Genomic DNA, 27,895 nt, shown 5'->3' on the forward strand with positions numbered 1-27,895 from the left:
CCATTCCTAAGCTTCTCATTGTTTTATATTAATCCTTTCCCCTCTCCCATGTTGCTTTGTGGAAGAAAATAAAAGGACCTGATCCTGGGCCTATTGAAGTAATTAGTTAGACTTGTTCCTGCTTCACTGAAACTAAAAGAAGTCTCAAAAGAACCAATTAGAGGCCAAATAACATTGTCTAATTGTAAAAGCAAGTATTTGGGAGGTTTATAATAAGTACCCGCATTTGCATTGGTAGTGGGATGCAACTTCATCTGTGTAATGATCACAAGGATTTGGGGGGGCAGGGGAGAAAAACTGTGTGTGATTTAGTTAAGGAATTAACATGTTTTAAAGTCTTGTTTACCCAGTGGCCAAAGATTTTGGCAGCTTGCACTCCAGAACTGTCCAGCCAATGAAGAAGGAACAGACTCCTCAGAGATTTTTAAAGAGTGCTCAAATGTTCCTTATCTTTCTCTTCAAATTTCAACATAATCACAGTAGGTCTTCTTTGAGTAGTGACATTGGTGTGAGATTGATAAGCAGTTCTTGCAAGTCATGGGATTTAAGCCATACTTTCAAGTGCAGAATTTGTGCCCTGTCATGTGTGATGTACCTCTCCTGAAAATGATAGTTGCTCTTACTTGTCCTTTTTATGAGCAAATCTTGAGGCTCTATTCTTTTGAGAGCACTCAGGTCTGCCTACAGTCTAGCCTTAGTACCAACAATCTGATTTTCCTGGCAAAATTCACTGATACAAAATGGCTAAGAAGTTTACCAAGCTGGGGGATTTTTTTGATCAGGGAAAAGTGTTCATCCTTTTATTTTTCAGCTGATCCTCCTCCATATATTGATGGTATTAGGATCAACAGTCCTCATTATCTGACCAAGATAAAGCTGACCTCTCCAGGGCCCCATATATTTACCTTAGTGGTGTCCCAGTATGAGAAACAAAACACCATCCATTACACCATCAGGGTATGTACTGTTGGTTTCATAATGAATGTAAATAATTAAAGTATCCTTTATTTGTAAGTTTGATAAAAAAAGTGTACTTCTGGATCAATATCGTTATTTTGGGGAGGGAGTCTATGAATGATGGAGCAGAACTACTGGATGAAGTGTTTGATAATGTTCTCCATTTGTAGTTAAGACAATATAGTGTGTGTGTTTTTAATAATGAAATTTTAGTAATGAAGTCAGCTGAAAAAGACTTTCATTTCCTAGAATCTGTGCACAGGCACAGCATTGGCACTCTATATATCCACAATAAGCCTATTGTAGATCCCAATTAAGATTTAAAGGTTTTTGACTTCTCTGAGTCCTTGGACTCAGTATTTAGGTTTTTCTGTAATTGCTGAGTCATGTGATGATCAATGCTAGATGTCTCTTTTTGTCACTAAGAAAGTAAAATGCAGATTGTTTCCATTTTGCTTTTTTAAAGAAAAATTAAATAGAACTAAGTCTTGTTAGTCCAAGCATTATTCTGGATTTTGAGTTTCAGACAGGGTCATCTGATGAGTAATATGGGCATGTAGTGAATAAGTATCTAAAAATGATGTGTAGGCAATTCTGCTTTTTTTTAAACATGTCATGATTTCATATGAAAAGTGCAAGATGAATGTGTGACCAGCTTCTTCTTCTACAACACAGGTGTATTCCTTGTGCAAGTTCACCTTTTCCAAGATTCCTACACCATATACCATTTCCAAACGGGTAAAGAAATATTTTCTTTTATGGGTCACTGGATAATAATTCTGGTTTGGCTTTTCCATATTTGAGATGTACAAGGTTTTTAAATACATTTTTATACTACTGCCCAAAAATGCCATCTCAGGCCATGTTCTAGTAAATGAAACTTAACTAAAGCTTAATCTAAGCATCATTAGCTCAAGACCAATCCTGTACTTGTTACATATAATTTGCCAAACAATTAGCTGCACTGTTAGCATAATTCATACCAACATAAAAGTCCTTGGGCTGGCTCACTCTGTCCACACCACTCTGTATGGATGGTGGCTTAACTTTCACTGGCATTTGGTATGTAAGCTTCACCTTCATTGCAGAGTGTGTTGTTACAGCTGTATTATTGCAGATAAACTGCAAAGCCTTTGTAGAATAGACTGGCCTTTAGAATACAAACCTGTACCCTAATATGTAATTACTCTGCAGAGATCAAATTGTGCTAGTACTACTGCAGAGTAAAAACCCTGCAAAAGTGTTGCTCATTTTCCATTGAGAGAATTGCATGATTTTCTTGGAAAAACTCTTGGCATGATGGAACAAAATCAGCAATGGCAAACCAAAGGCACCAGTAGCAAGACTCTGACAAACGGACTTAGGATGGCAATATCACAATACATTACTGTTCCTAAGTTGCGAAGACATCTCAAAGGTCTGTAACCATTGGGATAAGCACTCACATTGCCAAACAGGATCAAGGCAATATACCCATCATACATTTCATGTAGAAATGCTCCCTGAGAGTACAGCAGCAGGGGCAAGAGCAAAAAACTTGACTGAAATTAAGTCAGAAGCCCAGGCAGTTTTGGGGTCAGCTGCTGTTCATATTTCAGCTGTCAACGTGAGCTGCAGTTGTATCTTCAGCTGAAGTATAAATATAGCCAAGAGCTCACAGGATAAAGTAACTTGTGTATATTTTCATGTATTAGCACTTTTATCCTCAAGAGAGAATAAGTCAGCAGCTGTTAACTTTAATCTCTGTACCCACCATGCATACCCTGGGGAATCCTACTATAGGCAGAAGTCTTCTGTCCAAACCGTAACTTCTTTAGGAAGAAAGAAAGAAGGCTAGTTTGAGCCACAGTGGAACAGTCCATTTTCTAGGATGCTCATGCCTGAAGCCAAGGATTACATTACTTTGTGTGGTCAGGGGGACATGCTGGCTTGCAGCTAGGCTCTTGAGTTCAGACAGTGCTTTGTACCAGCTGTTATTTCTGGAACAGGCCCTTGAAGCTAGCCTGTTCTGGGGAACGGTAAGTGACTAGAGAGATTCCTGGGAACAGAGAGATGATTTGCTTGATTCTTCCAGAAACCATTGTCCTTTTTAGCTCTTAAAAACTGGGCTTAAGTTGGGGGAATGCTTTAAGAGGTCAAAAACTCATTGAAGGTGACCAGCCTGTTTGAGGCAGGATATCTGTTTTATGTTGTATTGTGTTTCAAAAGAAAATTAAGTATGTGGAAACCTCCTATTAATTATTTGAATATGTCTCTCTAGCATTCAAATAAAAGGCATGTTCTATCTATCCAAGGCCAGCTCTGTCTTTATGATTAAATACAAAAAGTTAGTTGCCTGTGCTTAATGCTTCTTTGGTGCTTGCTTAGCAGTCATCACACTTAAGGAGAAACTAATTCACAGTTTACCAGTAAAAGCAAGTTCTGTTAGATGCCTTATACTAAAGTTGAGTGGTCACCTCTGGAGCTCACCAAGCCCTAGGGCAATTCCTGGAACTAAGTGCTGTGGAGGTGGAAAAGGCCTGGAAAGCTAACACCACACAGCAGTTTTAAGTACCTGGGTAGTAGCATGTTGGGGGTTTTTGGACACTGAGTAGAGAAATTAAATCACAAGAAAAAATGTTGCTCCTTGCTCATTTGACAGAAAGGGGAGGGAAGTAACAGGAGAAATGTATCTCTCGGCTATAAATTTGTGTGAATGCCTAGCATGTCTTGCAAGTCTAACCTTTCAGTTTAATGACTAGCAGGAGGAACTTGTAAACAGAAGGCCTGTTTCTCAAACTCTGAGCAGTAGTTTTCCTCTTGTATGTCTTTGTCCTTGTGAAATCTGTCCTTATGGATATCTATCATCTTGTCCCTGTAATGCTCGTTTCCAGAGTACAGAGGTGAATGGGCAAGGCTGGAGGCAGTGATTTCAAAGGCAAAGGTTACAACACAAGTAGTGTTGTACTACCTGTACCGCTGTTGTTTCTCATTTAGCACAACAGAGGAGCATCTGAGCAGAAAAAAAATAACCTGCATAGCCCAGTAGTTAAGGGGTAGGTGAGAATATAGACCTTTCGTTAGATGCAGTTTGTCATAGTCAGAAACAGTCACTTGTTACTTATTTAATATAAGCTGAAAAAAATACAGTACACTTGTAAGGGATCTAAGGCTTTGATTGAGGTGGGTGGAGGACTGCGGTGAAACTCTGACTACTTAACACAATCTTTTACTTTAAAAATCAGTGACCTCTAAAGTGAGAGGAGCCTATAGTCTTGTTTGTGTGTATAAATAAGCAATAAAAATCCTCAGGATATAAAGTATTTTCTGTACTTTTGACTTCTTTCAGGTTAATGGACAGTGGAAAGGTCACAGTGCTGGAGGATGTGGAAATTTCAGAGACACCTACAAAAATAACCCCATTTATCAATTCCAGCTGGACAAGAATGGACCATTGCTAATTGAACTACGGGGACCAAGGTTTGTAGCGAATAAGTGTGCATCAACGTAGCAAGAGTATTACATGCTAAAGATAAAGCTTTGTCAGTATCCTCCATGGGGAGGGTGGGAAGCTCCCTGAAAAGCTAGAAGATAAGGTATGGGAGGTGGCTCAGATTTAGGACTAGTTATATTTCTAACTTCACCATCAATAGCAATTTAAACCTGCCCATTTGCTACTGAGGAAATCCTTGACCTACAAGGAAAGCAGGAGCCTTCTTTCTCTTTAGTTTTGGGGTATAAGCAGAGCTAGGCTTTGCACAGAAGGGAAGAAGGTACAAAAAGGACTTTTTCTTCCTCTTAAAAGTAGTTATGATCATAATTCCTTTTCTTTTGTAGTAGAACTAATATGCAGGATACTAAACCCTTACAGGTCTCAAACAACAGCCTATGTAGTAGCTTCAGCTTCAAAAGTGCATTTACTCTGCCACTAGCAGGCCAGGAGAAGTATTGGATGTCAGTGCCTTATAGAATAGACCTACACAGGTCAAATTCCTTTGGCAAAATTCATGATCTACCTCAAAATACCAATATACAGCACTTCTAAATAGCAACATCCCCTGACATGCAGTCAACTGTTTTATCTTTTGCAAATCTGTACAGTGGGCCCCACAAATAGGCAGCACTTTTCTATCCATCCTCCCCTCTTTGAGGAAACACCTCTCGTGAAATGAAGATGAGTGCAAAGGTGTGGCTATACTGTTCCACTAATTGAGCAGTTTTTTGTACGCATTTTTTTCTGCACTTGCAGATCATATTCAGGTAGTTTGAATGACAGGGGCAGTGGTGCCCGTCACATGTTAAAGGTAGTAGACAAACTGTCCCAAGTTATAGTGCAACATGAGAAATTCTGCTGTGATCACTGACATTGATTCCTCTGACGGCAATCAGATCACACCCCAGGATCTGTGCCGTGTGTCACCACAAGTTTAACTACTTCAAGTCTACTTAAATGCAGAGGCAGACTTCTAGCAGGCGTTTTCCATATAGTCTAGTTCCAAACCTGAAACATGTTCTGCCTTCCTCCAAATTCTACATTCATGTCATGGTAAGTTTGACAACATTTCTGTCACAAATGTGACAAAACTTTTAGATGTCTTCCAGTTACACTGTGTAGTTTTTAATAAATAGCCCTCTTCATGGTAATCCTGATGACCAAAATAACTAAAGTTAACAGTCTGTCATGTCACTTGCAGGCAATACAGTGTTGGTTTTGAACTCATCACAGTCTCGACAGTAGGAGATCCTGGTTCCTATGGCTTTCAGAAAAAAAGCAGCGGTGATTACAGGTAATACTCACTTAATGCAGTCTTAAGAAGTTTGAAACATACTTCAGATCTTAGTTCTAACAGGTAGTTTCTTTTATCATAGGTGTGGATTTTGCTACTTGGAAGTGGAGAACATATATGCTGGAGTTTACAACATTATCCCCACCACATTCCTGCCTCAACAAGAGGGTCCTTTTTTCTTAGATTTTAACAGTGCTACTTCTCTTAAGGTATCACAGCTGCAGTGAGGAGACAGATCGGTGCATTAGTGTTTAAGGAGGTGTTTTTGATCTGTCCTACAGTCTGAGAACAGGTGAATAACTCTTACTACACATACGCATAAAAGAAAATTACATTCTAAGTTAGAACCAAAAGCATGGAATCACTGATTTACCAGTTAATTGTGGTAGACAGCTGTGGTTTTTGCTGCTATGGTATTGGAGTGAGCACTGTTCAACAGGCTTGTGAACAGGCTAAAATACTTAAATTCAAATGAACTGAGAGAACTCCATTTATTGCAATTTTTTCCACACTTCATATCAAAGCCTAGTGAGTTAAGAGAAAAACTAACATTGAAAGTCTCTTCTCCCAAAATACAGGGTATATAGGTTTAAGATTTTATTCTTAAAAGTAAACATGTAAGAAAAAATTTTCTTGTGTATTCTGCTTATTCAGTCTCAGGACCAAATAGCTTTTACTACGTATTTGTGCTGCTATCTTGAATGTTTTCACCACTGAACTAGTTCTCACATCTAAATGTAAATTTATTACTGCTGAGCACATAGTATTCCAGACTAACATGTTCAGCTTATCTAAAGTATGTATATAGGAGTAAAGGAAAATGAAGATTCTGACTTTATCTATTTCTAAATGAAGAACAATGGCTTCACTCATTACATGTATTTTGAGAGCTGTTATTTCATATCTGTATTACTTTAGTACATAATACTACAGGACCAGGTACTCTGTGGCTTCCTTCCTACTAGCTGCAAGACCTAGCTTGATCCAGATCAGCAGTAAAAACAGGTTAGCCAGCAGCAGCAGTACAGTGCAGCACACCCTTCTTTTAGCAGGTGTGAAAGGTTTTCATCTAAAGGTGCACTGTAAGATTCTTTGTATCTGCTGACGTGGTCTCATTTGCTGGTGTGAGGAGGTAGGGAACTACCCACCATCAGCATCCCCGCAAAGAAATGTTTTATCCTCAACATTTTATAAGTATTCAGCTTGTAGGGGAAGGATCATTCAAACCTCTCCCCCTAATAAACCACAGATGCAAGAAATGCACTTGCTGATCCCATTATACAAGACATCTTTTAAAGGGTACCTTCTTCTTTTAAGTTGAAAGCAGTGAATGGAGTCCTTGACCAGTGTCGTCAATAGGAGTAGGGTCAAACTTCTTAATAAAATAGTGGGAGTGGGATTAGTCCAGAATAAGATTTTTTTTAGAAGCCTACTATCTGTGCTCTTCCTCCAGAAGATCTATATACATTGTATCTGAAAAGGATTAAAGATAACGAAGTTTTTCTTTTTAATTTAAACACTAACTGCCTCACTGATTCTAAAATGCATTGGTTTCTGTCCTTTTACAAATGGCAGACTTAAAATTCCACTATATTTGACAGTTGGGGGAGAGGGTGTTTTTAAAACAGCCATAGGATGTTCCCTGCCATTCAGGTTGGTTTAGCAGTTTTCCAAGCAAAAAGGTAGCATTTAAATCTTATTTTAGAGCACAGGTGCTATTTGGTCATTGGGAAACTAAGCACACATGCTACAGGAGCACCAGAAATATTATCTGTGGGCTAAAATTGTTCCCAGAGAAGTCTGCTATTAGCCCTCTCCAGAAAGTACAAGATCCTTTTGTTTCATTTCCTTCATCAGACAGCTGCTTAACAAATGTCCAGCTTTAAAAGGGCATTGAAAACACATGCTTTTGAAAACACATGCCCTTCTGATTGCAGTTCTCTGAGACCATCTGGGCTAGGAAATTTGTGACACATTTGTCACAGTGTGACTTACCTTCTTTTGCAGGGAAGTTTCTGACGATTATTGCAACAAATCAACAGAGGGAACAGCATGGGCACAAGCTGAGCAAAAATCAGATTAGGTTCTTTGTGGTTATCCTTGACCTTTAGAGTATGTGCCAAGGACTGCTTCATCCCTACAAAATTAAAATTTCATCAACTCACATTTTCCCTACAAATGCGTGTTAAGTAAGTTTTTAGCTCAGGCTAAACCATAGTGGCAATGGAGACCTGCATATATTTTATCACCTATGAAGTTAGAGGTAGTTAGGAAGTCTCAACTGAGTATCTTTTTGACAGTACAAAAGGCCAGAACTGCCTGCTTTCAGTACTAAGTTCTTGCACAGCCTCGCTGTCTGAGATCAAGCTGGTAGACTTGCCTACAGTAAAATCTATTGTTTGTCTCTTGTAGTTGGTTTCTACTCTGCAGGAAGGGGTTTTTCTTCCCCTCTCCCCCTACTCCCTGAGCACAAGCTAGTGCCAAAGCTTATGCTAGAGGAAACAAGCATAAGGCTCAGCTTCCATACTGTGCTAAACTAAAACTGAGGAATGTACTCACTTTCTTAATGCCAAAGGCATTAAGGACAAAGGATCCTGTCCCCACCAGGATACACTAACAGTTCTTACATGTACAGTACAGTTCGTGGATTGGGCTCATCCCCATAACTGCACAGGATTTAAGCCTAGTATCAGTGTCCTTTATAACACAAGTTCTATTCAAATATTGTACCTACATAGGCTACTAGAATACCATCACTGCACATTTCCTTTCAGATAGATATAGAACAGGACACTCAGGTAGAGCATTTAAAAGGAAACACAGAATATTCTTATAAATTCTAGACCATAGATTCTGGTTGTGGCAAATTAATTTTACAATAAAACTTTCTTGCCCTTTTTTCGTAGAAAAAAAAAATGTTCACGTAAGCACTTTACATACTTCTATATTTTTTCCACAAATAGATCTGGAAAAAATATTGCAAAGTGAACTGATCCTTAGATTTTAACACAGCCTCAAGCCAGTATCTAGGTTAAGCTTTTCTTTCCCCTACAACATTTAGCAATTTTTGATCCATATGACAGAGGAATATTAGATGCTGATGAAAGCATGAAAATGTTACATAGCAAGACTTTTAGAAAGGAATAAGGCCTGCATGTGCAAAAATTCAAATAGCTGCACAACAGCTCAGACTGTAACGAAGGTACATTGGTCATGTTACTTTATTTCCAGTTAGACAGTCATGCACCTCTTGACCCTTAAGTCTTCTCTGCCAGTAAACATGCAATTCAAGCTTTTAAACGTTAAAATACAAAGCCTCATAAAATATACCAAGAAGTATCCTGCACTCCTGAGTTGTTTGTCATGCACTGTACATGTCTGAACTACTGCCTGAGCTACAGAACAAGGGGGTAACTGATAAAGTGAAAGCCAGTTACTGTAAGGGGCTTTAAGAGGATTTACACTTTCTTTGATTCACTAAGGGAAGACTACTACAAAGAAATTATTTTTAATTCTCTATCAATCAGCGATGCAGAGGGATAACTGGAGATAGCCTCTTCAGAAGTTTTGGCATTCTCCTTACTTATGCACTGCAAAGGCTTTTTTTTTTTTTTTTTTTTAATCCTACTTTAAAGCTCTATACAAGACCCCATAATGCTGCTGTTTATAGCTCAGGGTGAGACACCCCAGTGACACACACTTCCCCCAGGTTGTTTTGTTAGGAAGACACAGGTTAATCCTTGGTTAATCCGATCCATCAGTCCTCAAAAGACTCAGTGAGAGGTAGTACCATGGATGAATGGTATCAACAAACAGCTTCTATCCCATCTGCCCTATGAGTCTCAGAGTCAGTTCTAGTTTCCTGATGCAAGTTTCATGTAACTATTTTGTATAGTAATTATGCAGTTGACCACACAATCTATGCAGTGTTTGAACAGCCAGCTATTTAGAATTAAGTTTGTGTACATATAGTAGAGGTTTTCATTGCTTAGTCAAAAGGACATTTATATTGTTTGATAATACCAAAGAGAAGTAGAATTCCTAGGTTAACATTTACTTTATACATTCTCACTTCAGGGCAGCTGAAGTGATCACATATACTTTGATACACCAGAGGCTTATTTTTATACCCATGAAGGCAGCCACCATCATGTTACACTTCAGAATGCATAAAAAGAGCTCCAACAGAAAAGTAACTGGAGAAAGCTCGTTCCTTTGCCTGTACTCCATAGTGATGTATGTTCATTTAAGTTTGTCATATTTATAATTATGGCTTTTATGAAGTTTAAAATAAAATTAGTTTTCCATTAATTTATTAGACACACAGTTCTGCCTGTTTGCTTGCACGTTTGAAGGGTGATTTACCTGCCAAGTCCAGGGCTCGCCAAAGGAAGAAGGCTGCGGCAAGATCTTTAAACAAATCTTGCAGAAGCATGGTGTAAAAGTAACGGTATGGTGGGTTCCACACCCTTCTATACTTCCTGATCAATGGTTTTACCCTGCTGGGAGCTGAACCCTATCAGGACACATGCAAAGCAGCACACACAACTATTTTTATATCCTGCTAAACATAAAATTAATTCATTGCCCAAGTGCAGGGAGTTTCGGTTTCCAGTCAGAACTGGCAAGATGAGAGGAAATTTACCAAAGAGTGACACCAGGCTGCAGTCTTTGACTGGAAGTGCATATTTAAAGACTAAACTTGCTCCAGGAGAAGATTCAGTTCTTAGCACTTGAAATACACTTAGCTTGCACAGACTCGAAATGTGGAAAACAAAAATGTTTACTGTAGTGTGAAGAATTTTACATTAACTTTGAGAATAGATACACAAGCTGTGGCAGGGACAAAATACAACAGGACTGCAAAAACATAGAATAGAAAATACTTTGGGGGTAATACTAAAATTCCCATCAAATTAACGATATAAACTGACATCTTAGATAAAATGGTGCTTTCAGAAATGCTTAGCCACCAAAACTGAAGAGTCCTAGGATTTTTACTACCACTTATTAGCGTAATTACCAGACACTACTACTGCCTAACAGCTGCTGGCAAAACATGCCCATGCCCTTTCTAGTTTTATTGAACACTTTCTCTAGGGCATACTAAAATCCCAAGTCCCTTTAACAGTTATAAAACCCCACACAGTACAACCTACGGAGAAGCTTAAGAACACATTGTCAATCTACACTGGCAATTTCTTTTCTTCATGCATATTTCAAAGGCGAATCCCTTATCATAACTGTCCTGAAAACATCTATGACTCCCATTTTCGAGCAAAAAACCAAAGTGCTGAAAAATAATACTTCACTTTTCAGGGGAGGAGAAGGGAAGGGGCCAATTAACTCTTTTTGGTCACTGCAATCACCCTCAGAGTCTAAGCCAGACTCAGGAAGGTGGCTAGAAAGGGCCTACCACTGCTGAGTGTCACCTTCCCCATTCTGTCCATCTCATAACACCAGTTTTTATAGGTGTGACATGTTTATCCTTTCTGTGAGCACCAAGGGAAGAGTGAAGGCTTTTAGACGCCACACATGCAACAGCTTTCCTGTATACAAAATACTTCTACAGTTTCAGCATAATACAGACAAATACAGATGTTTAAAGAATATGCCACTTATACTCAAAGAGATCCACTGTATCTAAAGAGCATTTCATTCTACAAAACTGAAGCCAAACTGCTCTCTGCAAATGTCTGGCTTGAATTTCAGACCCCCTACTGGCACAAATTTACACGGGAACATTACTTATTGCTTCAGCCAGGCTGCTACAAAACAATTTACAAAGTCTGTGAAATATGAGCACAGCTTAAACATTTCATAACTTGTCCGGCCTACAAAGGATTTACTGAATAAAAACTTCAGCCCTCCACATCAATTAGACTTCTTAGTGCAGTTTTAAGTTCTTAGAGTAAACGCTTAAGATTTGGCATATATTATTGGCACAATGTTCTTCAAACACTTAGAAGTTCATGTATAAATATTTATACTCCCATTAATCAGGACAGGGCACAAGGAGGACTCAGCCAATCTGGGCAGCTTTTCTGCCTGCACATATTCCCTCTTTGATTTTCATGCACTGAAGGGAGAGCTGCTTCATTCGGTTATCCAAAGCCAGCCCCTCAGTGGAGCTGCTCCTGTTGCTGCTCCTATTCTTGTTCACTCTGTCGCTTGTCTTGTTCTCAGCCCCTTCTGCCCTATCCCCTGCAAAGAAAGGATTAAACTAGATGTTAAACCCAGATTTCATTCTGCAGCTTAAGCTTCAGTGGGTGCTTCTGCAGCTTCCTTTGCCAAAGCGCGCAAAAAAAAAATTATAGGAGCAGGAGCAAGATGCTTTAATGAAACCGAAGTTGGCCTTCCAAGCCGCGTTTGTCTTGTGCACTGCATCAGCAAATTACAGTGTAAACAGCCTTAGGTTGGAGCACACAAGAGCGGTGGTAATCCTCTAGTCTGAATTTGTCAGCAAGGGCTGGCAGAGCCTGCAAGAGGTTCCTTTTGGCATGTTATTTCTTTTTTTTTTTTTTTTCCTGGAAAGCAGAATTTTCAGCAAGCAGGACAGTAATTTAAGAAAAAAATTAAACTCAGATTTTCCTTAAAATAAACATACCATCAGAATCCCACTGATCGCTTATTTCATGAGGAACCTCGAACCCCTCCACTGAGACAGAACTGGGGAACCTTCCCAGCCAGGAGAAAAATAATGAAAACATTTTAGATGTCATCATTAACTGTGGGATGCAGGGCCTTCCAGAACTGCCTTCCCCAAGGAAGCAGCCAACAGGTCAGAGCTCAGTGAGCTGGCGATATGCCTAGGGGAGCTGAGAAGGTTTTCCTGCTCCCTTTATAAAGCTGAAAAACATAGGCCCAGGGCGTATCCAGCTGTGCGTACCTCTTTCAGCTTCGCACTCGGGGGAGGATGCCCCGCTGCATTCACTTCGGGGGCCGAGGACAGGAAAGATCATCCCAAACTCAGAGAGGGATACAGGGCTGGGCAGATCCAGGCTTCCAGGTCGCGTTGCAGGAGGAAACTGAGTGGGCACCTCACAGGGGCTCGTAGGACCAGAGCTGAAGCTGGACACCGACTGAGTTTCCGAATCTTCTTCGGATATGAAGCTGCTGCCATTGTCATCCTCAAACACTTCTGAAGCCACTGCAATGTTCAAAGAATATTCCAGTTAGCAAACCTACCCCCCCTCCTGCACCTTCCTGGGCAACGCGAATTTCTCAGGTTTGCATCTTCTGTACATGCATGCACTGCTAACCCACGGGCTGCCTCTTCTCACACTCTGCCCTCTTTGCAAAGCCTTAACCCAGCATTTCATACATGGATCGTGAAGGCCTGATTCTGCTTGGAGGAACAGCACACCTGCCAGACATGCCCTGCAAGACCAGCTCTACACCAGCTACTGCTCCTCGTGCCAAGATGGTCTTGGATTTTTACTGTTCCTGCTGTCCCCTGCCCAGCTGGCTTTGTTCACTTGACTTCAGTACATAAATCAGGCCAGGGCCTAGTCCCCTGTGCCCACCTTAGCCAGCAGCATCTTGATCCCAGCACAGACTCCTGGTTATTTAAGGCACTAATTAGAAGGCAGATTACTTCCACCTTATCTTCCCACTTTCACAGTTAAAATCCAGCATGAACTCCCAAGATCTCTTTTTGGATGAGGATCATCACGCAAGACCAAATTAAAAAAAGTCCCACCCACATATATGATTTTCCCTGCTCATGTTTGCTCAGATCTGAATTCTCATTAAAGCAAACCAACTCCAAACTGTCTGGCTAGATTAAGCTGCAGGCTCTTTGTTAGCAACAGGAGGAGGAATCCATTAATGAAGGTTCCATTTTGTGGAACATAGAGGGTGTAGATTTTGCTAAAATTCAACATTTTTCAATCTTGGCTCATTGTGGGATTGGGACCTATGAACCAAAGACTTCTGCATGCAAGTAGCCCCACTGGAATCAGAAGGTTTTTTGTTGCGCAGAGGCTGATGCATGTAAAAGTGTGTGCTGAATCACACTGGTCTGAAGAAGTCCCACAAACAGCAAGACATTTACAGTGACCTGAGGTTATCTTCAATGACACCTCCTTGCAATTCCTGCTATTGTTAGAGAGGCTCAAACCCAGCTTGAAAGAGCAGCAGGAGCAAAGCAGCAGCATTAACAAAATGACTCAAAGGAGAAGTTTCAAAGTAGTTGTTCTGTTGCCCCGGCAGCCTGGGGCTCACTTGCGCCACTCGGACACAAAGGGTGCAAACAGAGGCAGCTACCATCATGGTTATTTTGGAGATGTTATGCCTCTTTCTGCTGCATTTGCACATTGCAGCACTGACCTAAAAGACTTCAAACATAAAATGGGTAACGGCATTATCCACCTTCCTGAGCCCCCTCTGGGGCACTTTGTGCTCAGAGACAGTTTGTTGTGGTTTGGGTTTTGTTGTTTTCTTTTTAATGATGTCGAATCCAAGACTGCAGAGTGGTCTTTCTTCTCACATGGTGTGTTTTATCAATATATGGTGAGCAATACAGGTAACTTTGCAGGGGGTGAAAGCAAAAAACGGTTGGGCAAAATAAAGATGTTTCCAATTACAGGAGTCCTCTACTTGGCAAGAGGCACTGACACCAGCTAGTCTACAGCAAGCGGAACTTATCACAATCTAAACTTACCATACCACACAGGAGCATCTGCTAGGGCCAGAAACTCTTGCTGATGATGAGGTGTTTTATTCAACTCCAGCAGACAGAAATCAAGATGTAAAAGGACCTTGGCAGAAAACCCCCACACATTACTACACGTGAGAGCTTAACCTGTCGAGGCTATTTTGGTTATTATGTCTGGCAGGCTGCTAGTCCTGCCCTGTTGTAAACCAGTTCTGCGCTGGCACTAGACACAACCTGGAGTCCTTCCACATATATCAGACTGCATTCAAAGAGAGGGATGTGCCATCCTTGCCTGCAGCCTCAGCAGCGACCAGGAGGGCCAGCAAGTGGTTGCTCCGAATTACCTTTCCTGGCTCTTTCTGCCCCTACATACCAGCGTCCTGAACTCCTTCAGCACAAGAAAACCCTCACCACAGTTATACTTAAGGCTCTCAGGAGGCCTTCTGCACAAGGAGGGGGGACTTGTGGGTATCCAAAGAGGCAATCCCTAACTCAGAAAGGCTCAACCTTGGGACTTAAGGAGTCAGAAGATACGCAGCCATACCAAAACCCCACTGCATCAGTGGGCCCAGACACCACGATCGCTCACTGTGGCAAATCGGGTCCCAGCTACACAGTACTGAGGGAGCTCCAGCACATTGTGCAAAAACTCCTGCCACTGCAGAGGACTGAGGCCAGCCCAGAGCTGCCTCCCAGCTCCCACAGCACAGCCAGGCTGTACCACGGACCTACAGAGCCTCGGCACTGGTACACGAGGGCATTGCACATTCAGCCTTCGGGTCGTGTAATTAGTAACTCCTGCAATCCTGACCTAGACTTTTCCCTGCAGAAATGGAGCTGAAATACAAATTAAAATGGGAATTGTGGGACTGGGCAGCAAAAAAGACTTTCTGCATCAAGAAGGGGACAAAGTGTCCAGGTGGGAGGAAAAAGTGGGCCACATGCAATGTCCATCTATCCACTTTCACCCAGAGCCAGGACAAAAGCAACTTACAATACAACAGACCATTCCAATCTTTGCAGCCCAAGCTGCCCGTGTGCCACCAGAAAGCAGAAGTTACCTAGAAACTTGCTCAGTGGTTGCTGCTGTCACCCAAGAGAAACGTCTCTCATACAGAGTCTCAGTACACTGCATGAGCGTATCACTGCTTCTTCGCTTCCCTTGTTCACAGCATACATACTCTGCTGAAATCACATACTGGCAAAAGATCCTACGGTGCAAAGGAGCTTATCCTTTCAGCCCCTCTGTCCAAACGTTGTGCCCTTCTGTACTACTGTAGCTGCAACTTTAATCCCTTTGCCACAAGCCCAGCACTGCAAGACAAGCACTTGATCCAAAAGGTCTGTTTCCAAACAGTGCTGCCACCTCAGCAACCTGACTGAATGATCTACAACAGCCTGCAACCACCCCAGGCGAGTCACCGACAGCAGCATCACTGGCTTAAAAATTAGGACTGTGCTTTGAAGTGCATTAATTTTGTTCCTTTCATTACAACACTGTACAAAAACCAGCAGCAATGCTAAGGGAACAGCTGATGCATTTCAACTCATACCCCTTCCCCTTGAAAACTGGCTATTAAAGAATACAATAAATTTCAGTAATAAGTGTAATAAGTTAGCCACAATCCCACAACAGCCAGCAAATTTCAAGCTGCAGAATATGCACAGCATCCTTCATCTCAGCATTTCTTACGATGCCCACGGGATATTCGCAGGCACAGGAGCACTCAGTACTCACTGGAGATGGTGTCCGACTCCGGTTTACTTGCTGACAGGTCTTCTACAGAGATATTGCTCCCTTCAGCACCCACGCCACATCCTCGGGGCCCCATGGCAGTGGACCGTCTCCTCTCGTGAATCTCATCTGAGATCATCTCCAGGTTTTTCAAGGCAGTCTTATACTCTCCCTTTGCTAGGGCCAGTTTTGCCTGCAGGTCATCCACTGTTTTCTTCAGTTGCTAACAAGGAAGACAGGTATTAGATGTGCTTTCATTATGAAAGACGCACAGTATGCAGTTCTCCATTATGTGTACACGTGACTTCGCTCTGCACAGGCAAGCTAGCATAAACCATGGTTGGTATCTAGGTGGTGGGAGAGTTCGTAATTCAAGAGTACCCCAGTGCAAGCAGTGGCACTTGTACAGGAGACAGGAGCATGGCAAACCATGGGAGCCAGGGGCTAGGACTGCTTCTGGAGTGTGGTAATGGCCCCTGATTAAGCACAGAGCAGGGGTCCCCCCATTAACATGCAGGATCTCTCGTTAACACGAGTGCAGCTCTCAACAGTATGTCACTGCTTACCCCACAACCACCCCTAAGGGTTTGCTGGCAGCCCCTGCCTGCAGGGCACAGCATGGCTGTGGGTCGTCCCTAAAGGGGCTAAGCCTCACTCTCCTCTGAGCACCAAACCCATCACTTCTTGGTCACTAAATCTGCAGACCAGAAAGCCTCAAACCCCGACAACTGTAATACAGCAGTTTCTGTATCCCCAGACACAAACCCCACTCTACAGCAAGGGCAAAAGTGTTGTACACCCTATGCCCCAAAGGTAAAACACTACTTGGGTATCGACAGCTGTCTCAACTGTTTTATATTGTACATTAAAAGCAATCTGTGCTGTCTTTTGTATTAAATTTTACACAACCACCTTCTTCAGGAGGGCACCAAGCAGCTGTCTCGGAGAAGCAACAGGGCCCCCAACAGCAGGCCTTCACCCATGGAGAAAAGGAGATTTCTCAAAAGATGCCTTTAGCCAGAAGGGATTATTGGGCTGGCACCCAGCCCAGGACGGGCAAGGCTTTGGCTCCATGCAGTGGCTGCCGACCACGGCTGCGCAGGCAGGCGAGAGAGGAGCAGGGGGCAGCCCAAGCCCAGATCCTGGTAAGGAAAAGGTGCACGCCGGAGTCTCTGTGGCCTATAAAGAGCTGTTGCATGTCAGGCAGCCCAGCGAAGGGCTCACAAAGAAGGTGTGGGACATACCGTGCATCTCAGGCAAGGAATGGGAATCTGCTTCTAGCTAGGCTCCTGCTGACCTAGCATCCTGCTGGAGCCTTCCTGCATCCATGGCCAACAGCACAAAGCCACGTGCTCTACTTCGACCCTGTGCACATCCCACACGCCTACAGCACCAGCCACCACCCTTCAACTCAGAGGAGCCAGGGTCCCAGTTTTTGGGGGCCACATTCAGCAAAAGTCACTCAAATAGAAAGAGAGCAAATCTTGCATTTGAATTTTTAGCGCAACTTTGCTCTCCCACCGCTGGCCGCTCCAAGACTAAGGCTGTAATAGCAGGGATTACCATCCCATACACAACTGCCATGCCCACCCTGGGGCCACTGTGCCCTGCAAGGTGTGCGCTGTGCCCAAGCACTGGCTAGACATTGTTGCACCACACAGAGTGCAGTGTGGAGATGCCAAAAAAAAAAAAAAAAAAAAAAAGCCCTGGCAGCCTATCCAGCCACAAGGCCAAGGGCTTGACATCCCAATTCTGCCAAACCCCAAATCAGAAATTCACATGTGTGTGATGTTTGAGTACTACAAGCAGGTTACTTGTTCTGTTAATTCACCCAACCAGCGAACAGAAAAGAGCATCCCAAGCACAGTTAGTCTGATGCATAAAACATGGAGGGCGGGGGGGAACCAAACCAAACCCCAGAGACTTCAGACTACAAGAAGCAAAGACGGTCAAACCGTATTTGGTTCTGGCAGTGAGCAGCAGGGTTTGAACACTTATTTCACACGAGGAAACAAAGCCTCTCAGTCTTTTATCTTTAAAATGTGCTTAGCAAATTGCTCAAGAGGTTTTGAATTGAATTGGTTTTGTACAGAAAGGCAACACAGTTGTCAGAGCACTTTAGATGTAATTGCAGTATTTACCGTAAGCAGTAAAGAGTTTCAGATGGATCCAAATTACATACGTACCTCTAGTTGGACATAGTACTTTGCCTTGAGTTCAAAATAAGGTCTGTGGAAAAACAAAGAACAATTGTTTACAATCACTGGAATTGAATGCAGAGTACTGGAGTGGGAGTTGCTCTCTTCATAGCATTAACAGAGCTATTTTGTGTTTCACTGTAATCCCAAGAGACTATCTACATGCTAGAACACCTACGTGTGCTCTCAATGTCTCTTTTCCCCTCTAATATATCTATTTCTCATGGGTCTTTTGACCTAAATACAAATTGCAAAATTCCAGTTTTTGGAGTTGACAGCACAATTCCTTCAGGCCTAGATTCTGCAAGATATTTAAACGCAATGTCCAGCTTTAGGGCATAGGCATCCTCTCTGTATCCATCTAATTTTAGAGCCCACAGCACATGTAAATTCCCCACAGAAGGTGAACCTTAGACTCCCCCATGTTCAGATGCGGGGGTGGAGGGGCAGTTCTTAGGTTTTTCAGTGGAGGAGAGAGGATGAAGGGAGGTCAGAGCATCACATGCAAAGGCACAGCACTTCCCACCAGTGGCCCATCAGGCATTTCCCTCCCGCTGCACTGCTCTCCAACAGTTTGCTTGGACACGGAAGACGGCGTCACACCTGGTCCATTTCTCACTATAGACAACAAAACTTTCTTACAAGGTTGCAGGAGGACAAGGGCACAAGAGGTACAGTACAAAGCCTAGAAAACACGTTCCGGCTTCGAAGTTTTGAAGCCCACAAGCCAATATCATCCAATGTAACGCTGGGCAGCAAAAAAAGCTCCGATTTTTAGCAGGGCTCACTACACCCCCCTCCTCTCAGAAGCTCTCCTGGAAAGTATGGGAGAGAGAAACAATTAGATATGGTTTTATATGAAATAGAATGTGAACTACCCTTGCCATATTTCTACCCTGACAGCAAGCCTCTTCTGAGCTGTAAGTCCTACTGTAGCTACATTTTGGACTGTGCACTGGAACTCAGCAGTTTCAAACTGTGGCCTTCTGATCCTATATGCTTTGAAGGGTTGAATTCACTACAGTCATACACAAAATAACTGAGTCGCATTTCCCTAAGACTAGATTATTTTGCAGCTTCTGTGTTTTTAATCAACTCCCCTACCGCAACTAGGAGCGCACAGCCAAGTCTGCAATGTTTCCAGTGACACTGATCCAGTCAAACTGCACCTCTGCCTTCCCTCGCTGGGACACAACACAGCCAAAGTCTACACAGATGGACCTGCCAGGCACGGTAGAACACTGCAGTTAGGAGTCTGGATCCAACAGTTAAAGGACTCCTACAGACGTACCCCAAAGCAATGAGAGGGCAGAGATGCTGACAAAATGGCATTGCAGGGAAATGTGCAGGGAAAACAGTGAAACCCACTCACCCCAAATGACCTGATTCTCTCTCTTCCTTACCCTGGTGCCAACTGGGAGGGAAGAACTAGGCTTGAGTCCTAACCTCCCATCAGCTTCCACAAGTCTGGGGGAAAAGTCCCCTTTCTATCCGCAAACAAGCACGTGTGTGTTTGTGCGGTGTGGGGAAAAAAAAAAAAAAAAATATATATGCCATGTATGTGCATATGTAAACACAAATACATACACGTGCATATATGAGCGGGCATGTTTACAGGTAACAGACAAGAAAGATGCCACCTGAGCCAGGAAAAGGACACCAACAGCCTGACATGAAGGAGCTCAAATGTAAGCACTCTTCCTCGCTCATGCCTAACACACAGCTGGGCATCTGATGCTAGCAGAAAGCAATGCACTGGCCAGGTAGGGACTCGCATCTCCTCAGGTTACTTCATTCTACTACATCTACAACCCTGTAACTACTGAAGCCTGGTCCATGACACAGCAGGGCTGGTGAATCTTTCTTCCACTGATGCAATCGGTGTCCTACATCATCAGTTGTCTAAGTCTGTGACATTGCATAGTCGAGCAAAGTGCTTTTTAAGTAGATGACAGGAAGAGCGAAAGGCACTTTGCCCAAGTCACTGGAGCAGAAAGTGACTTCCAAAAACCAGCTAACACAGGCAAGTTCATTATCCTACAGCTCAGAGGCACTGAGCCAGAAGATCTGGTGACTGTTAAGAACATGCAGCCGTGTGCACATTCATAGCTTACAAGCAAGTAAGCACCCAGAAACAAAATTAAAAGCAAAGCCAAAACAAAACAATCCAATGATCATCAACATTTTACACAGCAAATCATCTAAATGACATTCCTCCCGGCGGTCCCAGTCTTACTTTCAAATAGTAACGCTTTAAGCATATTAATCCCGACTGAAGTGAGGAGCGAACACAAATAATTTTTTGCATGGAAAAGAGCAACTCATTCAGTATGTCTACCCACAAGTTTATGGAGAGAGAGGATAGACAACATGGGCCTGAAAGGCCCAGGCGTTACAGCCAACCCTCCCGCACCACCCAGTTTGCTGGTGTTAAATCCTTCCTGAAAAACAGCTAGTAGCCAGTTACACCCTACAATACAAGCAGCTGCAAATTCAGCAGCCTCATTCCCCAGTTTTATGTAGCCACTTGACGGCATTCACGTTTTCAGCTCAGTTTCAGTCCTCCTTTACATGAAAATTGCAACGCTGAAAGACGACTGACCTTTCCAACATCCCTATGTAGCATGACTTCAAATACATCCACAATAAGCCTGTTCGTGCCACTAGACACCTTCCACTTCAATACCAGGTTAGAATAATTGGCATTTCTGCGCACCCCTTATTAGGGGATCTCCAAAACACCTTACCTAGGTGGTTTATGCTGCAGTCAGCCCTGCTGTGAGACGAAAAGGAGTATATTGGGATTCTTCCACATACAAGTAAAAACCAGCTTGTCCTGAGGAGAATGCCAACACCCCTACAAGGGTAGTTTCAGCAAGGAAATGAAGACTCAGAAGGCAAATCACACAAGATGCAGCTGGGGCATCAGGCTCAGCACCATCATTGTTATAAAAAGCTATGTAGGACCCCACTGACAACTTGTCAGGGTCTTTATTTTAAATCTTATTGTAAGGAGGGAACTCCTAGCAGCCAAACCGCTTCTCAGACATTGCTCTTCTCCAGAGGAATCTGTCATTTAGTGATCTGATGATGTTTTTCACAGTCCTTGTGCAGTGCTAGACAGACAGCATGCAGCTCATTCTATGAAGCCATGCTGCTACGCTGTTTTAGCAAACATGCTTGAATCTTCCTTGAGAAGTGCTAATCCTTTCTTGAATTGAGCAAACACCAATCAAAATAGATTTTAGCTGACCAATTTCACCAAAAAGTAATTTTTAGATGGAGGGATTAAAAGCTAAATACAGCAAGCAGATTGTTTAGACAAGCTGCAGTCTGGAAATATAAAGAAAACAACTGAAATATAAAAAGGATTAAGAATAGGTTGTAAGCAGGGCCAAAATCTAAACAGGTTCTGAACAAAAAGCTGTTTCAACTTCTCTGCAACAGCAAAACTGCACATCACAAATGCAGATACATTTATTAATGACACTTGCTGCTTAGCTATGCTCTCTGAAGTGTGTTTCCTTCCCCAAGAACAGCTCTCGGACACCTTTGCTACGGCAGCATTAGGAAGTAAACAAGTCTGATGTACAGCATGCTACTCTGATGCAGTCTCGCACCTTTCAGGTTTCTGTCACTTGCTTTGTTGCTCTCCTATCTAAAAATAAGAACTAAACTGCAAACACACCTAAACTGCAAAATATCCACACACAGAGCTCTGTGGTTCTGTAGGCAGCATCTACGTGAATCCCATGAGCCTGTTTCTCAAGTCACACGCCACCAAAGGGTTCAATGCACTAGAACAAGACTAAGAACATGCCCAGAAAAGGTTTCTTATCCCATTTAGTTCACCTGTCTATTAATTCAGGTGCTTCAAAAGACACTTAGAAGGACAACAAATGCAAGGACTAATACCAGTACCAGTTCTGCTGCGAGGCTGCCACATGCAGACAGATGCCCAAAGGGAGAGATACAAAGGGTAACACACTTTCACAAGTTTGAAAACCTGCACAGAATCGTTATCTCCCACAAACAAACTTCATCACTAAACTCGTCTCCAAGTGTAAAACCTACTTTGATTTATTGATGGCTCTTTTCAGCTTCTTCTCCAGCTGTTTCATCCTTCCCATGGCAGCATTGTATTTGGCTGCAGTCTCCTTGTGAACCAACTCACTTCTCGTTTTGGTCTGTTCTGCCTCCATGACCTTGAATAGGGAAAATACAGGTTGAGTGGCAAGACACAATGATCCATTTCTTGTTATTTTAATTAACAGCAGCTTCATAATCTCTCCAATCAGCTCATGTCAGGAGAGTAAGGGTATAGAAAAAATTACTTTCAGTGAACCTACTTAAAAGTCTTTTCCTGAAAGGAGCAGCAATATGTCAGATTTGCAAACACTGTGCTAGTTATGACAGAGGTGTTGCAGCTTCTTGCATAACATCTCTTACGGGAAGTTCAGAAGAGCCTCAAATTTTGGGATCATCCATATTTAAACCCAGTTAGATATTCAGGAGCAGAGCGCTGCTAGCAGAAGCCACCCAGTTACATTTCACCATGTTATTTCTGTCCCCTCCTGCTTCTCCCACAGGAGCCTGCCTTTCCCCGCAGGGACCCAGCAGGCTGTTCAGCCCCTCGCTGCTGCGGTGCCCACCCTCAGGACACGGCTGAAAACCAGCCGCAGCCGTGGGAGGACTGAAATGCCGTTCAGCTTGAATCACCAGTCACCAGAAACAGTCTGTCCAACCACAGCCGGCCCATTTGAAAGCCAGGAAGCCGGCTTTTCTCTTAAAAAAAAAAAAATTGACCAGCCTGAAATCACGGTTTGAAGACCAAAAATGCAGAGAGGTTCGCACCCCGAGCTGACACCCCTACCATGCAGGGGAGAAGCTGTGCTGATGACCAGCCGCTGTGCAGGCTGGCAGATGGTTAACACGCAGCAGTCCCAGGCCCAGCACGTGAGCTGCTCTCCATGAGCGGCAAGCCAGTCGGGCTGCAGCCCTGCACACAAGCGAGCAAATTCTTCAGGCAATCATTTCTTCAAAGCTTTATAAACAAGCGCTCACGGCCGTGGCATTTTGCAGCAATTGGGAGTCTACAAAAGTAACAGGAAAAGTAAGTGTCCCCCCATTAGCTGGCTCTGCTGGTACCCCATAGTCACACTTCGCCAGTAATTAAATCCAGGGTAATTTTATCGTGCAAATTTGCAATGTCAGAAAACGTCTAAGACAGAAAATGTTTTCTTTAACGCACTAGCAGTCAAGATCCAGAAAGGGAGGTAACTGATATGTTTAAAGAAAGAAAAGTGGTGACACCTCTCCATCGGTCTGGCAATGAGGAGAAAGCAGGCAGTTTTCAGGCTCCCCCTCCTGCAGCTATGAAGGTATCCATACAAAAAATGGCAGGACTTGATTTTCTCCAGTACTGGATTTCAAAATGTCTCAGCTGTGAAACCAACTACTCCACAACTTCATGCAAATTTGCTCCAACTGGCTCCCACCACCAGAACGTGCATCTGAGCTCTCAGCTCCAGAGAGAATATTCAAGATATCTTGATTTTAAATAACCTCACCCACAAAGCTCTAATCTCTTGAAAGTGTCCTAGCCCTCACGCTGAACTGAACAGGGAGAAGAGTACAGTCAGCTTTGACTTGCTTGGAGTGCTGCTCCCTTCACGAAAACTCACGTTGTCCTTTCTGATGCCTAAATGAAAGCGTGAAATTGCTACATGCCAAGGCTGAACTGCATCATCATCAACTAGAAGCTCTTGCTGCCACAACTGGAGGCCACGTTTTGCTCTCCTGCACACACCACTTACTATTAAACAAAGGAGTTGCTACAGAACTTCAAACTACAAGAAAGAAAGGTTTCTAAAGGCTCTTTTGATTAGATGTAAAATAATATACTCAACTCCAACACCCTTCAACTATTTTATATATAAATAGATATAAATAAGGCATCCACTGTCAAAAAAAGGTCAAAAAAAAAAAATCTATCAGATTCCTAATAGGCTCTCTCCTGCATCCTGAAAACAAGCTGCAGCCTCTTATCTTGAACAACTGTTTGAAAGCTAGGTTAATGCAATGACTTTCCATAGTGAAATATGTCAGACAAGGCTGGTTTTAGCATGTTAGTGTCTTAAATTAAAATGCAGTCTCCAAAGTCTGCACAGAAGCTGGTTTGCCTTCTTTGTAGCATGGCAAGGAAACTGCAATTTAAAAATGCTGGAAGCTACAAAATAACAGAGTGGCTGGAATTTGCCAATGCTCAATTAAATGTCAATCCCTCGCATCCATTCCTGGGGTAATATTAGCATCAACTTTGATAACTGGGATGAACCACATGATAAGTACTAACAGCATCAGAGTCATAAAGCAGGTTAGGTGTCCAGTATCATGTTGATTTTGCACATCTTTCACATCAAACATCACAGAAATGCTCAACCCTGCAGAACCGGGATTTGAGGATGACAGATCATAAACACTTCAAAATATCTGACAAAATATGGGATTTGCTGCCAGCCATATATACCCACATTCATTACCCTTTCCAGAAAGAAAAAAAAAAAAAAAGGTTGTATACTTCATCCTTTTGAGAAATCAGTGATGTAAGGAAAACCATCTCCCCCCACTCCCTTGTTTTCCTGTGGGCATTCTGCCATCGGACTCACATTACCCACACAAGCCTGTGGAGAGGCCAGAGACAGCCTGTCCCTTTCCCCTGGGACAGTGGCCCAAGGTGCATGCCCGAGGCTGAGGACAATACCGGGAAGGTTATGAGGTATCTCTGTGGAGGTCCATCACCTGCCAAGATGGATTTAAGTATTTCATTCAGACAAGAAGAAACAAAAAGATCATCCACCCCTTCACAAAAGCCAGATGGGCTTTAAATCGAGAAGCTGTCCACCAGGGCAGGCTGACAGAAACAGACTGCAAGCCATGCTGCCACCTCTACATCTGAGAGGTTCAATGCACAACCAGCTAAGGAAACCCATCACCTTTTAAAAAGGTCTTAGAAATGACCAACAAGGCTTGTGTGGGAAAGAAGTACTTTTTATCAGATCTAATAATACAGTTGGGGAAAAAGCAGTCTTACATGGACTTGTAAACAAGCTTTTGGACACAGTTACCAAATAAGCTGTTTTGTTTAACAGTCACTGTGCTTCTACCACCAGCCTTGCCTTGTTGATGCTCCTAAGCCATCACAGATGCAACAGCATTACTTAGAAAAAGGCAGAGATAAAAGTGAGGATGACACCTTTTCAAATTAAGACTGCTCAAGACACACCTCTCCTCCTTACATTGTACCTGCCATTCACACCCTTGGGGACTCTTACACAAAAACATCCAGAGTGGGTGAACATCTAGGATGCCCACACATTCACTGGACACTTCTGTAGCCCACACCTGTCCTTAAATACTAGATCACCAATTCCAGGCAGAACTTATTCTCCCAAGTAGCACAGGCTACAACTTTGGGGAAAAAAAACCACAACAAAATCCCACAGGCATCAATCAATTCCTCTTCTCTCCTTCCCTACCCCCTATGTCCAATCCAGATGTCTGGGAAAGGAAGGTTGGTGTAGAATATATATTTTTAGTGAGTAAGTCTGTACAAGTAGCTTTGTTCCCCCCAAGAGATTTGCATGATCTAAAGTCAAAGATGGACTCCAGGCAAAATTTCAGTAATAACAACAGGTGCGAAAGAAAAATCTATCAGTGAAATTAAGCAAAGCTGAGCATCTAAGCCAGAGAATTACTTTGGACAACTGTTTCTTTCTCAAAAAATTAAATTGATGACTCTTCTAGAGGAAGAATTAGAAATAAGAGAGGTAAGAGACAATGCAAAAATCAGTAAACCGGGAGGACAGAATCAACAATACCAGGGATTGCATTTAACCCCTGCATTTCCAGGGTGAAGTGACAGAGAGATTAGGGCAGGGAAGAATGTGGGTATTTTTGTTGTTTCTTTTCACAGACTTCTTTCCCCCCTTTTTTCTCCAAGTATTTCTATCTGCAGGAAGTATCTCTTCTCTCTACATCGTGAACGCACCCAAGCATTTTACACTGACAGATGGTATTTCATGGTGTAATATCAAAGGGGGCTTCACAAACCGGATTAAACCAAGAGGGAGCATGCCTCCTCCCTCTTCACTCTCCCCTCATCCCTTCCCTTTTTAAAATGTCTCAGGATCAAGAGCCAAAACATTTCTTCTCCCTGCCAGAATTTATGAACTGAACATATCTCAGGAAAGACTGTAAAAGCAGAACCTTTTTAAGACTGCAGATTGCATCGGGAATTAGAAATTAGCAATTTCTCTTGAAATTCACGAAGGATCTTCCTTTCTGCTCCAGCTTGTCTCAAACTTGAGGTAACGCATCTGTCAGCACTTTCCTTTTGTACATATTTGTGAATGATTTTCAACAGGAGTATAGATGTGAAGACCTCTCCTTCATCCCTTCAAAGTTCTCCATCCTTTGGCCCTTTTATAGCCCTGCTCTCTGCACCCCAAACTGCAGCATTATAACTCAAGGTACTAGCAGATAGGCAACACACTTCCACTTCCCCAAAACATTTTCTCCAAATTTTAGAGACAAACTGCAGTTACCAAAAACCTGGTAAGCCAATGACTAACAGTGAACAGCACTTTTTCTTCTCCAGGCAGGTTAAGAGCTCATCAAACCTGTCTACATGCAAGCTAAGTGACTACATTTCCATTATAATCAACAGAGAATTCACCTTACAATGAACTTGCCCCTCTGGTCACATGAATTGTTCTCCAGGTACCGTCGTCAACTTATTGATCAGGCCTCCTTTGACTGTAATAGAGGTTTAGGCAAGTAACTGGGACATACAAAGTAATGTTCTAGACACCTGAAACTGATGAGCTAAATCTCAGCCTAGGTGTCATTACACTGATCTAAGATCTGTGGAGAAATGGACATCTAGAAAGAAAAAAGACACAGGAATTTACCCCAAAATACACATCAAGGTAAGAGTAGAAACGGGTAAAGCAGCTGCCTGACTGGCAGGATAGCATCACAGTCACTAGTGGTCATCACACAGATCAAGCACAGACATTTACAGGGATTAGTTGCATCTTCACAGGCAGGCAGGCATCGAGCTCCTATTTAGGCACCCAGCTTCCTTTGAAACATAGCTCAAACTGCCAGGTGAAAAAAAAATTGCTGAGTGACAGCCTGTACTCCCTGTACCTGTTCATGCCAGTCCTGTCTGCTCCGCAAATAAAAACCATCTTCCACATGTTACACTTCCAGCCCACCCAGGATAAGCAAAATTTCAGTAACTCTCCTATTTCTCATCAGTTTAATTATATGATTTTCTATATCAGTGGCTACAAAAGCCTTGTTTACAGTAACCCATTAGACTGACACATTAAAAATAGTGTTAATAGCTTTTCAGTCTATGAAGAAATGAAAAAGCAATTATAACATGCAACCCTTATCTCCATTTCCTCCCAGTGAGGGTCTGCAAACAGCTTTTCCTGTTTGGTACTCTGGAACCCAAGTCTTTGTCCACATCCATTGGGTCAAGTGCAAAAGTAACCTGGCAGTATTTCCA

The 27,895-nt window shown here is 42.7% G+C and overlaps 2 protein-coding genes across 8 annotated transcripts in view; one reads left to right on the top strand and one right to left on the bottom strand.

Moving 5' to 3' along the window:
- The window catches only part of CAPN7 (calpain 7), a 35,943-nt gene extending 25,894 nt beyond the window's left edge, over positions 1-10,049 (top strand). For 5 of the 6 annotated variants that reach the window (XM_052796805.1, XM_052796823.1, XM_052796814.1 and 2 more), the window contains 5 exons: positions 812-957; positions 1,633-1,695; positions 4,286-4,416; positions 5,631-5,723; positions 5,806-10,049. In XM_052796805.1, the coding sequence (XP_052652765.1) occupies positions 812-957; positions 1,633-1,695; positions 4,286-4,416; positions 5,631-5,723; positions 5,806-5,950 (578 nt within the window). In that variant the 3' untranslated portion in view covers positions 5,951-10,049. The remainder of the gene's footprint in view (positions 1-811; positions 958-1,632; positions 1,696-4,285; positions 4,417-5,630; positions 5,724-5,805) is intronic. The other variant, XM_052796849.1, reaches the window with a different exon arrangement.
- SH3BP5 (SH3 domain binding protein 5) overlaps positions 1-27,895 on the bottom strand; it is an 83,922-nt gene that overhangs the window by 19,432 nt on the left and 36,595 nt on the right. The window contains exons 5-9 of one of the 2 annotated variants that reach the window (XM_052796863.1): positions 22,390-22,520; positions 18,304-18,346; positions 16,121-16,340; positions 12,613-12,873; positions 10,489-11,927 (exon numbers count right to left, since the gene is read on the bottom strand). In XM_052796863.1, coding sequence (XP_052652823.1) covers positions 11,746-11,927; positions 12,613-12,873; positions 16,121-16,340; positions 18,304-18,346; positions 22,390-22,520 — 837 coding nt within the window. In that variant the 3' untranslated portion in view covers positions 10,489-11,745. Of the gene's footprint in view, positions 1-10,488; positions 11,928-12,612; positions 12,874-16,120; positions 16,341-18,303; positions 18,347-22,389; positions 22,521-27,895 lie in introns of those variants that run through there. The other variant, XM_052796873.1, reaches the window with a different exon arrangement.

Source organism: Harpia harpyja, chromosome 1 (genome assembly GCF_026419915.1).
Source record: "Harpia harpyja isolate bHarHar1 chromosome 1, bHarHar1 primary haplotype, whole genome shotgun sequence".
NCBI lineage: Eukaryota > Metazoa > Chordata > Aves > Accipitriformes > Accipitridae > Harpia > Harpia harpyja.